Source organism: Talpa europaea (genome assembly GCF_964194135.1).
Source record: "Talpa europaea genome assembly, chromosome: 1".
NCBI lineage: Eukaryota > Metazoa > Chordata > Mammalia > Eulipotyphla > Talpidae > Talpa > Talpa europaea.
In genome coordinates, this window is record NC_140073.1 from 43,598,232 (window position 1) to 43,611,933 (window position 13,702).

Below are 13,702 nucleotides of genomic sequence, written 5' to 3' on the forward strand. Positions count from 1 at the left end.
AAAAGAAGACAATAAATAAAAAACAAAATGAAAATGAAAGATGATTATGCTAAAAAGAAAGCTGAAATAAATTATCTGAAATAAATTATCTGAAACTTTTATTTGTAGGTGGAGATGCTGGAATGAGATGAGGGAATGGTTTACTGATGATATATGGAGGTTTGGCCTTTCATATAAGCAATTAAATATTGTGTGGAATTCCCAGCATGCAAGGCCAAAAAATAATCATTCTGTCATCCTGATTTCTGGCATGGATGACTGACTGTCTACCTTGTACCTGCGTATGCAAACTCTCAAGTTTTAACATGGCAGACAATGCTACACACCACTATATCTCATCTTTCTTCCTGGTTGGTATTCCTGGTTTGCAAGATCTTCACTGCTGGATAGGTATCCCTGTCTGCCTCATGTTTGTCCTGACCCTGCTGGGGAACAGTGTCATCATCATTACAATCAAACTAGAGCCAAGCCTTCACCAGCCCATGTATTTCTTCCTTTGCATGCTGGCAATGAACGACCTGGCTCTTGTCTTCTCCACTGCCCCCAAGATGCTTGGAATCTTCTGGTTCGATGCTCACAGATTTGACTTTGATGCCTGCTTAACACAAATGTATTTTATCCACACATTTTGCATAACTGAGTCAGCACTCCTGGTAGCCATGGCTTTTGACCGCTATGCAGCCATTTGCATCCCGCTGCGGTATACAACCATCCTGACAACACCAATGGTCATTAAAATGGGTCTGGCTGGTGTGACCCGAGCTGTATTTATGGTTTTGCCTTGTCCTCTTCTCATTAAGAAGTTACCATATTACACGAAATATGTCATCAATCATACCTACTGTGAGCACATGGCTGTAGTGAAGTTGGCCAATGCCAACACTCTCATTAACAGAGCATATGGCATCTCTGTGGCCCTTTCAGTCACGACACTGGACCTAACGCTCATAGCCACATCATATATCAAAATCCTCCAGGCAGTCTTCAGACTCTCTTCCCAGAATGCCCGCTCTAAAGCACTGGGCACATGTGCTGCCCATGTGTGCACTATGCTTGTCTTCTACACTCCTGCACTGTTTAGTTTCATAACTCACCGCTTTGGCAAGAAGGTACCTCCAAGTGTTCATATAATTTTTGCAAGTTTGTATCTTCTAGTGCCCCCCATGTTCAACCCAGTGGTGTATGGTGTGAAGACCAAGCAGATTCGAGACAGAGTGGTTGGTCTCTTATTTCCTCAAAAAAAAATTTCTGAAAATGAAATATTTAAGCACAAACCCATGTTAGTAGAATCCGTTTCATAAAATCATAGTAATTAACTGTAGTTGTCACCTCTTCCCAGCATGCTATTTCTCTGATTCAACTATGACTTTAGGAAGGATGCTGATTTTGACTTTATTTGCTCTATTTTCATTTTATTTTACAAATAAAGTCATGCCTCTACATGGGAAGCTTTCAATAAATATAAAAATTATTATTTATCATTAAAATTATAATTTCATATTCTACACGTATTTATCTTCTATAATATCCCCATATGTGAAATGATAAGGTAATTATTATAACAATTCAAAATTTCTCAATACATTGGCCAATTAATAATTCATTTCCAATTTTTAAGTGTTCAGATTAAAATCCTTGAGTTCACTCATTATTTCAGGTTTTATTTTGCTTATTTTAATAGTTATAAATGGCTTAACAGTTATATAATGATCAGTGTGTATCTGTCTGTTTAATAAGTGCTATGCATGTATTTGCTTCTTTATTCCACCTCTGTACTGCCAGGAAAGTTTTATTTATGAGAACAACAATAAATTTCCAATAAGAAAATTGAGACACAGAGAGCTTATGTGAGTTGCACCAGTGTAATTCACCTTGAAACGGGGAATGTTAAATTTGAGCCCAGAAACTCACACTTTCAGAACACATAATACCTACCATTCCATATTACCCAATTATAATTTCTTCATCAAAACAAAGATTAAGGTATCATTTAGGCTTATAATATTGGGGAATTACTGCCAATAAGTACATCAGAGTCCAAAGCATTAGGATATACAACCAACCACACACAGCACATTCACGCTCATATACACAACCATACCCTCATTATATAGATTATTATCTCTACATCTTGTTGCATCAACAAATATTGAAAATCGTGGAGTGCACTAAAATTATACAGAAACCCCAAACTACAGATTTCATTCATTTTTTTGTTCCTTTTTGGTGTTTGCAATTTTCTTCCCCAAGGTGAGAAGAAGCTGGTTGCCATTAATCTAAGTTTTCAGGTCCATCAGCTTGAGATTTAACATTCGGAAAAATATTCTATAAGGTTTGTAGAAAATTGAAATTATAAATCAGAGACATCCTGCAGGGGAGGAGGAGGGAGAGGGATCAGAGGGAGGAGCACGGGAACTGAGGTGATGGTGTGCTGGTGCATTGGTGAAGGAAACTCTATGCTATGCGGACTACACCTGAGGGGGTGTGGGGAAGCAAATACTGTTTAAAAAAGAACAATGATGTGGGCCTCCCCGGTGGTGCAGGGGTTGAGCACTGGTTTGCGAAGCTGCCCACAGCCTCTGCAGTGCCGGTTCAATCCCCGGCTGCTCCCCGGCCACTGGAAGAGGGTCCCACATGGTGCGCAGACCTCTCCTGCCGCCCGCTGCTCCCCTCAGCAGTGTACTCGGTCCTTCTGCCTGCTCTGCTCCCCGCTCTGGCTCTGGTGAATTCTCTCACCCTCCCGCGCTTCTGACTGTACACAGAGCGTGTAAAAATAAATAAATAAATAAATCTTTAAAAAAAAAAAAAAAGAACAATGATGTAAAAAAAAAAATATATATATATATAAAAATTGAAACTCTGCCATGAATGGAATTGTGTTATTTATTACCTTAATAAAGTTGTATTCTTTATATATAGCGTCAGTGTCATACTAGGTACTCTAGATATGAAAAAGAATTAGACAGACTTTTCCTAAAACTTATTTATAGATGTCAAGTAGAGATACATAACAGGGAATCCTATCTCCTTCACTAAGTGTTAGCATAAATAGAATTTGTTGCATATATTTTGCCACCCAGACTGTCCTTCAAAATCACTTTTCTAAATGATTATCACAAAAAGTCCATGAAACAGTATAAGATAGTCAGTTAGGCATTCAGGCAAGGATATCAAGAAAAGTCCAATCATTGTATTGGGAAATGAAGATATTTTTACTTTAATATTTAGGAATGCATGACAAAGAATGAGAGCAGAGAAAAAAAAAACTAAAAAAAGTGAATACATCTCTTGAAGAGAATAATGTCAGAAGCAAAAACAAAAATCCATGTAATTGACAAGCTTCACACTTTTGGCACCGTAGAGATGAGTGGTCATATTTGGAATCACAGGACAGTGTAATGTTAATATTGAAACCCCCACACAAGTTTCTGTGCACAGATGACCATAATTCCATGAGTAAAAATCTGGTCCAAAACTAAACATATTAACATAATGAAATGGTTGCTTTTTGTTCCTCTAAATTCTGACACCATAATTCACCAACTACACATAATATGAACACGTCAGGCTCTTATCAAAAGTCACGATGTAAACAGGTACAAAGGTAGCATATAGGATAAGGGACAGCGGTCAAGTCCAGAAGTCTAAATATTCTCAATGATACTAATACCACAAACTGGCTGTATCCACCTGTGGAACTGACTTTATTAGCCTATGTCTGACTTTTACACACAAATTTTCTATTTAGGGTCTCTAACAAAATCATCGTTCATTTACAGCAAGACACATTTTAAGATAAAGTTATTATCTGTTAACATACAAGCCCTGTATGTGAATTGATGTTGATAAATATTTGGAGATATTTCTAGGAAAAAAGCAAAAATAACAAAAACGTGTATAAGTATTAAAAAAAGATCAGATATCTAACTTGCAGAACGATTGCTTTCCCTTTGAGCAATAGTTACAAAATTTGCTCTTAAAAATATATTGTTATATAAGACCTTAGCAAACCCAAGAAATATATTAACTGCTTATCATTCCACACTTACTACATTGTCCTCAAATCAAATTTTCCTATTAGTGTTTGATTTTACGTTAAGTACACTATTATATATTTCTCTTTCATAGACTGTATGGATATTTTGAGGGGAAAGAAAAAATTGACAATATATTTTGGTTCATAATCTAAGGATAGTAATTTCTTTTCCATGCTTACTTTATAATCATTTAGTAAATAATTTTAGGATGATGAAATGATAGGGATGACAAATGATAATAGGTAAATGATAGATTTAGTTTCTTATACACTAGATACTCAAACATTAGAATGAGTTCTTCATGCAGTAGCAAAAATTATCACTTGATATTTTTAAACAGAGGTTGATAGAAACATTTAATTTTGCTTACCAAAAATTTGTATCTCTGAGAGCTGATTGGCCTTCAGGTAGTTTTTATCCTTTTCACTTTTATGCCATGTATTGACTATATGTGATTCCTTCTGAACAGTCCAACTAATCCTGTATCCAAAACAGTATGTTTAAATAGGAATCCAAGACTTATTTTCCTGAATACAAACTAAACTGTACTTCAGGACACAATAAACTGGAGAAAGCACAAAATCTCATCCTAAACAACCTTTTCTCAGTGATGTATGTTGTTTGAGATGAAATAAGATAGTGAGAAATCAAGAAGTCCCCTTAGCGGAGAACAGCTTGGATACCCCATCTCGAATCTGTTTGGTCTTTACCCCATACACAATAGGATTGAGCACAGGTGGAACAAGCAGATAAAGATTGGACAGAAGAATATGAATATATGGTGGAATATGGAACCCAAACCTGTGTGTAAAGAAGGAGAAGAAAGCCAAGAGGTAAAATTCAAGGAAGACACAGATATGTGCAATGCAGGTGTTAAAAGCTTTGAGCCTGGCCTTTTTTTGAGGCAGATTAAGGACAGTTATAAATATTCGGATGTAGGAGAGTGTGATGAAGATTATGTCAAATCCAAGTACACTGAATGCTACAAACAGACCATAGATCTTGTTGATTCGAACGTCCTCAGTTGCCAGTTTCACGATGGCCATGTGCTCACAGTATGAGTGGGAGACCACAGTAGTCCGGTAGTGTTTCAGCCGGCTTTTGATGAGGATGAGACAGGGAGCTACAAGGAGTGCTCCTCTGAGTGTCACTGCAACCCCAAGCTGAGTGAGGAGCTGATGCGTGAAAATGGTTGCATGCCTCAGAGGATCACAGATTGCCACATAGCGATCCAGGGCCATGGCCAGCAGAATGCCTGACTCAACACACTGGAAAGTGTGGATGAGCCACATCTGAAAGAGACAGACATCAAAGTCTATCTGGGGAAGGTGAAACCAAAATATCCCTAACATTTTGGGTAGGATGCAAGTGCTGAGAGCAATGTCTGTTGCTCCAAGCATGGCCAGGAAGAGATACATGGGTTCATGGAGGCTGCGCTCAGATTGGATGACCACCACGAGCAGGGAATTGCCAACCAGAGCAATGATGTACATGGCGCAAAAAGGAATCCCAATCCAGCACTGCACAGACTCCAGGCCTGGGATCCCGACCAGTGTCAGCACTGAGGGCATGAAGACTGTGCCATTGAGCTCCCCCATGGCAGCTCAGAGCTCCAGGTTTACAGCTTCACTTTCCAGGTGCCAGTGTATAATGAGGGTCTCTCTTCTCACCTAAATTCATACAATTAGAGATTGAATATGTCTTTGAAGTGCATCCTATCAGACATACTCATTTTTGAAGGTGCAGTTCGATGAGTCCAGAGAAGCAAACAAGAGTTTCCCTGGTTGATTCATCCCAGATTATGGTCCTCTTCTGGGTCTCTTCTCCTACCTTTCCTCTTTATGTTTCTATCTGCTTCTAGTTTTCTCACACTCTGTCTTCCCCACCCCCTCACACACTCAAACACACACACACACACACACACACACAAATACTACAATCATTTGCTCTTAATCACTCACCGCTAAAAGCAAACACCTTTCTAGCCCTGGGAGGGTATAGTATAGGTGTGCATTGTTAGTTAAAATTATTCTTTTAAATATCAGTTTGGACTGCTCTGTTAATAAGATGTAGATATTTAATGATACTTTATCTATATATTCTTTTTGTGACTACCGAAAAAACATTAACCAAGAGGTCAGGCCGAAAGCAAAGAAAGGAATACAATTTCAGGTAAATTGTAACATTAGGTAAATAATTACTTAAAGCATGATCCTAATTGGCAAGGAGACATGACATACTGGATAATTCCATATTACAAGTATCATACACATATATTAGGCATAGAGAAGTATTGTGATACATGGCTACTTTTATCCCAGAGGTGGAAATTAAGAAATTTTTCTCTGGAAAATTGGAGATTAGATACATGGGAGTAGAAAATACAAATGATACATGAATCAAATTTTTTATGGAAATTTACAATTGCTGATTTTGATGTAGGAAAGATAACATCATGTCCACAAGTAAAGTTGTTATGTATGTTTGCTCTAGGAAATTTTTCTATTTTTAGCATCTGCCAAACAATAACTTCATTTGAAAATGTGTACAAATACTATTACTTTGAAAAACAGAAATTATGACTGAGAAATGTAATTTTTTCAGACTTACAATATTGCATAGATAATTATATTTTTTCAGTGTCATTCACTTTAGGATATAATTTCCTTGTAAAACATGCATGAAAATCCAGTTTTTACAAACTATTAATATGATTGTTATTCAAAACACAGAATCTAATTATGCTTTGCTTCAAAAGGATGGGGTAAAATGTCTCAAAATTCTCACCTAATGTACTACCTTGGAGAAACTATGAGAGGTAAAGTTTTTCTCCATTAGGTCATGTAAACTACTGTTAAAATTCTGAAGTATTTAATAAATTCAAAATTTGAATTGTCCTTTAAATAAAAGCATGGTGATTTCCCATATCCCTAATGCATCGTTTATATTTTATATCTTCTTTGGCCACAGTTTCTCTTACAGAGTATCCTTGGATATTATTATGTAGTTCATTTTCCTGTCCCTCAAATCCACTCCATTCCATCTGCTAAGGAAATGTTAGCACATGTTCCAATTTACACATCTGTGTAAAATTTCCATTTAAAAGACAGTACTGTAACCTTTGGAATTTTATTTTTCTCTTACATATTGAAATTTGTATGCCATTAATACACAATATGCCCTTCAATTCTTTTAGCATCCTTTCCCATTACAGAATCTATGCTGATGTCTCATCTAACAAATTCTTTCAGAATCTTTCTCTCTGAAAGATTAGGGTGAATTTATCTTAATGAATCAAATACCTGGTTTCAAAGTTATCTGTCCTATACATTTTCAGAATTAAAACAGATGAAAGCATAAAAAACCAAATCGTATTTTTTATAACTAGTTATAGAAATAGCAAAATCTGAGAGGCATTATCACTCCTTCAAATTGATCCCACTTTTGATTATGCCTGGTGAGTGAGCTCACTGTGCAATAGTGTGGGTGGTAAGGCAGTTTGTCAATTTTAGGATCAAATTACAAAAAATTTATCTGGCTTTATATATATTTGACTTTTTTCAAACCAACATTAAAGCAATATAACCAAATAATAACAGGGGGTTAGAATTTCTATACAAAGGATATTTTTATCTATTTTTTTGAATTTCAAAAATTCATATTTCTCCAGAAAAACTGTATATTTTAACATTGATTTGAATTCTCTCTTCTATTCAGTTGTTAATGCATTAGATTCAGCCCTGACACCCTCTATTTCCTTGCCTCTTCTCCATGATTACTCTTCTCAGCCAATACTCCTGGAATTTTATCCACATTGTTTTCTCTGACTTAGATCTTTCTACCTCCCAATTTATACTTTACTGTACAACATGAGGTTTTTATCATATGGGGGTGTTCAGAGAAATGTCAAAGTATGTGTAGCTGTAGTAGTTGTACATGCTTCATGTATAGCATGAAGACCACAGGAAACTCCCTGGGATCTGGACTCTGTCCACATGGAAACTTACAGTGAAGTGACTCAAGACCCTGGATTCTGGATCCCATCACTCACCTCCAGCACTTCCAGCTCTGTGTCTTCTTTCAAGGAACTAAATTTTCTCAGTCTAAATTGTCTTCACTCATCAATGGGGATAATAATCACCCTTCCTCAGTTAGAAAATAAAAGGACTATCTGAAAATAATGCTTGCGAGCATTATTTGTAAATGATATGTTTAAAGAATGAGTGCCCTACAGAAGTACTATATAGCTGTATGTGCTCAATATTATTTCATTCCTTCAACCATCCTTCTTCATTAAGAAATGTATTTTGAAATTCTATGATTTTAAAATATGGTTCAATGTGCACTTTGTCCTTCCCTATGCTTGTAATATTTCTTTTAGATTTCACCTGTCTAAAAATATCTCCTTATTATTCAATTATCCACTCAAGCTTCACCTTCTATTTGGAACAACTCTTGATTTACTAGAGTAGAAGTCCATATTCCTCTTGTATGTCGCCCTGTGGAAAGGACAGAATGCTTGATGATTATAAACCATTGAAAATTTAATGAAACAATGAGAGTTTGATGTTTCCTAAAATAATTACATATAAAAATATACAATTTTTAATGCTGATGCAAATACACTTGTCCTGTTCTCAGATGCATAACTGAAGGAAGGAATAGGGAGCTAAAATCAGGAAAAAAGAAGAATCAATATAGAAAAAAATGCTAAGAAACTTGATATCTTAAAGTATAACCTTCATCTATTTTTATTACTACAATTTTACCTTGTTATGTTAACCTGAACAAGAATACATACCTGTCTTGGTTGAAGATTTTAAGAATTTTACTATCCTCAACTTTTCTGAGCAAAGATAAGAGGAGCATATAACCAAGATGACTTCAATAAACAGTCTTCATGTTAAGTTTTAGATAAAATATAAATCTCCTTTTCAGAAAGTCTTCTCAGAGCTGACTCTCAGAGTTAATCCCTTATATATAATTACACTTCAATTCCCTACACTCCCTTTACATCACTGAGACCCCTCTGAGAATACATATTCAGAACCTTAAGGTTCCAACCTTCTCATATACATCCACCTTCTCATGCAGAGGTAGCATGCTGTGCAGATAAAGCAATCCATTCTAAGATGCAAATATAGGACAACAATAGTCCAGGATTTAGACAAAAGTCATGAGGCAATTCTTCTGAGAAAATAGCAAATGACAAAAATCATCTTCTCTACAGGCCATAAAATTGACTTAAACCCATTTTTATTAATTATAACTAATCATTAATATTGATTTTTTGCATAAGAAAAGCATATGTAAGATATATTATGAGGCTCTTGGGTCTCCCTCCCTGAACTCAATGAATCTTGTTCTCACCATGAATTTTTTTTATATGTTTACAATTGAAGGGGAATTTAAACTCTTTTTTATTAAGATAGCATTGATTTACAGTATTGTATATGATTTAGAGGAAAAGATTTGGACCCTTTCAGATGTGCATTATTATTCCATACACATCACTAAAGTACCCCCAATCTTTCACCATAAACTATGGAGTTCCCTCCTCCCTTTGTCTCCAAACCTTCAAAGATGAACCAATACCCACACTTCTCAAATTCCTCCAGAATGTGAGAAAAATAACTATCTTCAAGCATGTGTTCTTAAGTTGACATTACTCTGGTACCGACAGGAGGCAAAGATATCAAAAGTTAAAAACTACAAACCTCAATAAAATCTTGGCAAACTTCCCCCTTTAGCAGCCTCAATTCAGCAGTTATATTTCCAGGTTTTTTGTTTGTTTACTTTGTCTGTTCCTTTTTTTGTTTCTCTGTGTTCCACATTATGAGTGAAATAATCCATTGTTTTTCATTCTGCTTGTGAATGATTTCATTTAGCATTAATTCAAAACTCATTTAGTAAGTTATTCCATATAGAATCCCTTCCAGTTCCAAACATGTTGTCACAAAGGTCAAGATTTCATCTTTTTTTTTTACAGCTGAGGAGTATTCCAATGTGTGTGTGTGTGTGTGTGTGTGCATACTGAGATCTATACAAATACATCTTGATCACTCACCCAATCTTGACTTGGGTTGTTTCCACAATTTGGCTATTGTAAACAATGCTGAATTAAATATAAAGCAATCTATTCTTTGAATTAGTGTTTTATCTATCTTTGGATAGATACTTAGGAGTGGAATTGCTGGATCATATGATAGGTCTATTTTTCATGTTTTAAGAAGCCTCTATACTGTTTTCCATAAAATATAGGTTTTATGGAATGACCGAGGTTTCATTCCCACCATACTGTACAAGATTTCCCTCTCTTCCACATCCTTCACATCAGTTGTTTATGGTCATTTGAAATTGATATAGACCATTCTTAGTGGTGTGAGGTGGTATCTTGGTTTACATTTCTCTGGTGACTGAAAATGATGAGGAATTTCTCCTTCCTCATCCTGTTGACCATCTTATGCTTTCTTTGCAGATGTGTCTAGTTAACTCTTCCGCTTGAAAAGATTTTTATATTAATGGAAGATATTTTTTAGCTTGCAGATTAAATATTTACAGCAGTTCTGATTTAGAACCTTGTCAATGAGATGAGATTTTTTTTCTGTAAGTCCATGTGATTGGATTCTAAAGCATTAGATACAGAATAAGTCATGCATTTTATTTGTCCTGAAGATTATTCTTGCTAGTTGAAGAAAGATGAAACATACACACAGAGCATTTTGCATAGTATTTAAGATTCAATTTGAAAAAATCAAGTAGCTCAGTCACTAAGTTTAAGATCGCCATGCAATGGGACTAAAACTCATTGTGTGCCAATGGAATCATTATTTTACTGATTTTAATTCACTCTGCAATGTGATTATATTTGGGACTTTGTGACAGAGGGTGAGTAGAACATCATTTTGGAGACTATTATAAAATATACCTATATATTTAATGGGAAGCAACTAGTCAATGATTTGTCTAGATAAGTAAAAAAAATATGGTCCAAAATTTCTGCTATTCATATAAACTGAGATATAGTTCTATGAAGCCAGCAGGAATCAATTAGTAAAAACAAAATCTGAGCAGATTAGTTACAATTATCCTTATTCTAAAAGTAAACAAAGACAGCATAGTAAAGAACACTATGGGTCGATATTCCTTATGAACATAGATGCAAAAATCCTCAACAAAATGAATCTAGCAACCTTAGCAATATATTAAGAGAATCATTCAACATGATCAAGGATAAAAGATTGGTTCAATAGATGCAAATCAATTAATGCCATTCACCAAATCAACAAAAAGGAAAGTGAAAATCACATAATCATTTCAATAGATGCCAAAAAATCATTCAAAAAAATTCAACACCCATTTATAATAAAAACTCTTAATAAAAATAGAAATAAAAGGAATTTATCTCAACAAAAACCATACAGGATAGACTAACAGTTAATATCTTATTCCACAGTGAAAAACTGAATGCATTTCTGCTAAGATCAGGAAAAAGAGAATGATTTCCATTTGCATTACTACAGTTCCACATAATATTAGAAGTCCGAGCCAGAACAATTAAGAAGGAAAAAGACATAAAATGACATGACAGATGACTTGATAATATCCATAGAAAACCCCAGACTTTTTTAAAAAATACTAGATATATTAACTACAGTTAAGTAACAGATACAAAAAAAAAAGTCAGTTGTATTTCTATATGAAAACAAAGAATAAGAGCAAAGAAAATTTTTTAAAATTCCATTTACAATCAAACATGGCGGCGAGGAGACGCTGTGAGTAAGATCTCCCATTAAAAAAAGTTAATAGGGAGGAAAAGCGGCAGGTCCCAGTGAGAACTGGGACATGGAAGATAAACGGACGACTCCAGCAAACTGCCCAAAGAAGAAAGTTGCCATAAAAGAGGACCAGAAGGGAGGGAAGCGCAGAACCCTGCTCCCCTCCCCCGCCCACAAAGTCAGCACTCTCCGACCAGCAGAGAGGAGGGAAACAACAAACCAAAACGGCCAACAAGAAAAACGGATGCAGCAAGTGGGACTGTGAGTGGAAAGGAACTATTTCAGCCACCACACCCCGTGAACGGGAGCTGTGGAGAACCCTGCAGGATCTGCCGCGGAGGTGAGCTCCAGGAGCCATTAAAGAGAGCCCCGCCCCCAGGAGGAGACCAGCACCAGCACACAGCCCCGGCTGACCGGTAAGCTTGCGCAGAAAGCGGCGCGCTGATCCGGATCGGATCGCAGCTGCCCAGGTCCCCACGCCTGCGACCTAGGCTTGCGGGGAGACGCGCGGAGGCCCTCCCTGAGTGAGCAGGAACAAGGCGCCCAGGCAGGGGAGCGGGATTCAAAAGGCGGCATTCCCGCGCCACTGATCTGGCCTACAGCCCGCGTCCTGGAACTGAGGGCTTTGGAACTGAGACCCGGGGCACGAAATTAGGGGCGTGGGTTCCCCACGACGGTGGGGCACAAGGCAGACACAGCACCCCAAAGCCGTTGAGGTGTACCCTACCATCCCCGCTCTGCTCCCTGTCCCACAGGGTGGAAAATCAGCTCCCCAAGGGCTCTAGGAGAGATCTCTGGCGCCACCTAGCGACTTGAAGCCAGCAGAGGCTCCTGAAGGAGCTAGTGGCCAGCTGGGGAGTTAGCTCACACTGGGCCCCTTCTGAACAAGTAGTCTGAGCCCACAGGGAGAGCGAGCACCCACAGCCGGGGCAGACCAGGCGCGCAGAAGAGTGTGCCTGAGACCAGAAGCGCAGGGAGTGTGTCCCACATCACCATTTTAGAACAGGGACATTTCTTCAGTAAAGACTACCTGCAGAAGGCTTCCTCAGGAGCCAGAGGTGAGCGGGGGAAGTTCGCCCACGCCAGACCCCCTCTGGCCTGCAGTCCAAGCCCAGAGGGGGAGCAGGAACCCAGCGCCGGGGCAGACCAGGCGCACAGGGGAGTGTGTCCCCACATCGGCATTTTAGAACAGGGACCTTTCTCCAGTAAAGACTGCTTGAAACTGACAGATGACTCCCGGAGGAACCAGAGGGGAGCAGAGAAGCCCACCCAAGATGCCGGCCAGTCCCAAGAACACAGTGTCCCAACGCATACGGCAAATTAGAAAACAGACAGTAGGGAGGAGAAGAACCACACGCAACCTAGCAACTCTCCAGAGAAAAAGCACACCACAAAAAGAAAACCAGCCCCCAGCTTGCAACGACAATAACTTGGAAGAATTTCTGAGCCTTCCAGAAAGAGAATTTAAAATTGCTGTGATTAGAAAACTGACAGAAGTCATAAAGGAAAACAATGATAAGGGAAAAATAACCAACGATCAGAAGAATGCAATTGAGTCCCTAGAGAGGGAAAACAATGGTCAGAAGAAAGAAATTGAGTCCCTAAAGAGGGAAGTAAAAGAAATGCAGGAGATCAAAGAATTAATGGAAGAACTAAAGAATTCTGGGAAAAGCAATGAAAGCAGAATAGATGAAATGGAAGAACGAATAAGTAATCTTGAAGACACAGAAATAAAAAGAACCAAAACAGAAAAGGAAATAGAAGTACGAAGGAAAAAGAACGAGGAAAGACTTCGGGAACTATCTGACTCCATGAGGAAAGGAAATATAAGAGTTATAGGAATACCAGAAGGAGAGGAGAGAGATGTAGGAACAGAGAAAATATTCA

General features: G+C 37.6%; 2 protein-coding genes across 2 annotated transcripts; one reads left to right on the top strand and one right to left on the bottom strand.

Annotated features, from left to right (window-relative positions):
• Window positions 1-305: 305 nt before the first annotated feature.
• LOC311179407 (olfactory receptor 52P1-like) lies at window positions 306-1,301 on the top strand (the record flags this gene model as incomplete). The annotated part of the gene is made up of 1 exon (XM_084246618.1): window positions 306-1,301. The coding sequence occupies one exon, from the start codon at window positions 306-308 to the stop codon at window positions 1,299-1,301; it is 996 nt and encodes a 331-aa protein (XP_084102744.1).
• A 3,383-nt stretch (window positions 1,302-4,684) lies between these two features.
• On the bottom strand, window positions 4,685-5,635 carry LOC311182343 (olfactory receptor 52A5-like; the record flags this gene model as incomplete). The annotated part of the gene is made up of 1 exon (XM_084251063.1): window positions 4,685-5,635. The coding sequence occupies one exon, from the start codon at window positions 5,633-5,635 to the stop codon at window positions 4,685-4,687; it is 951 nt and encodes a 316-aa protein (XP_084107189.1).
• Window positions 5,636-13,702: the final 8,067 nt, after the last annotated feature.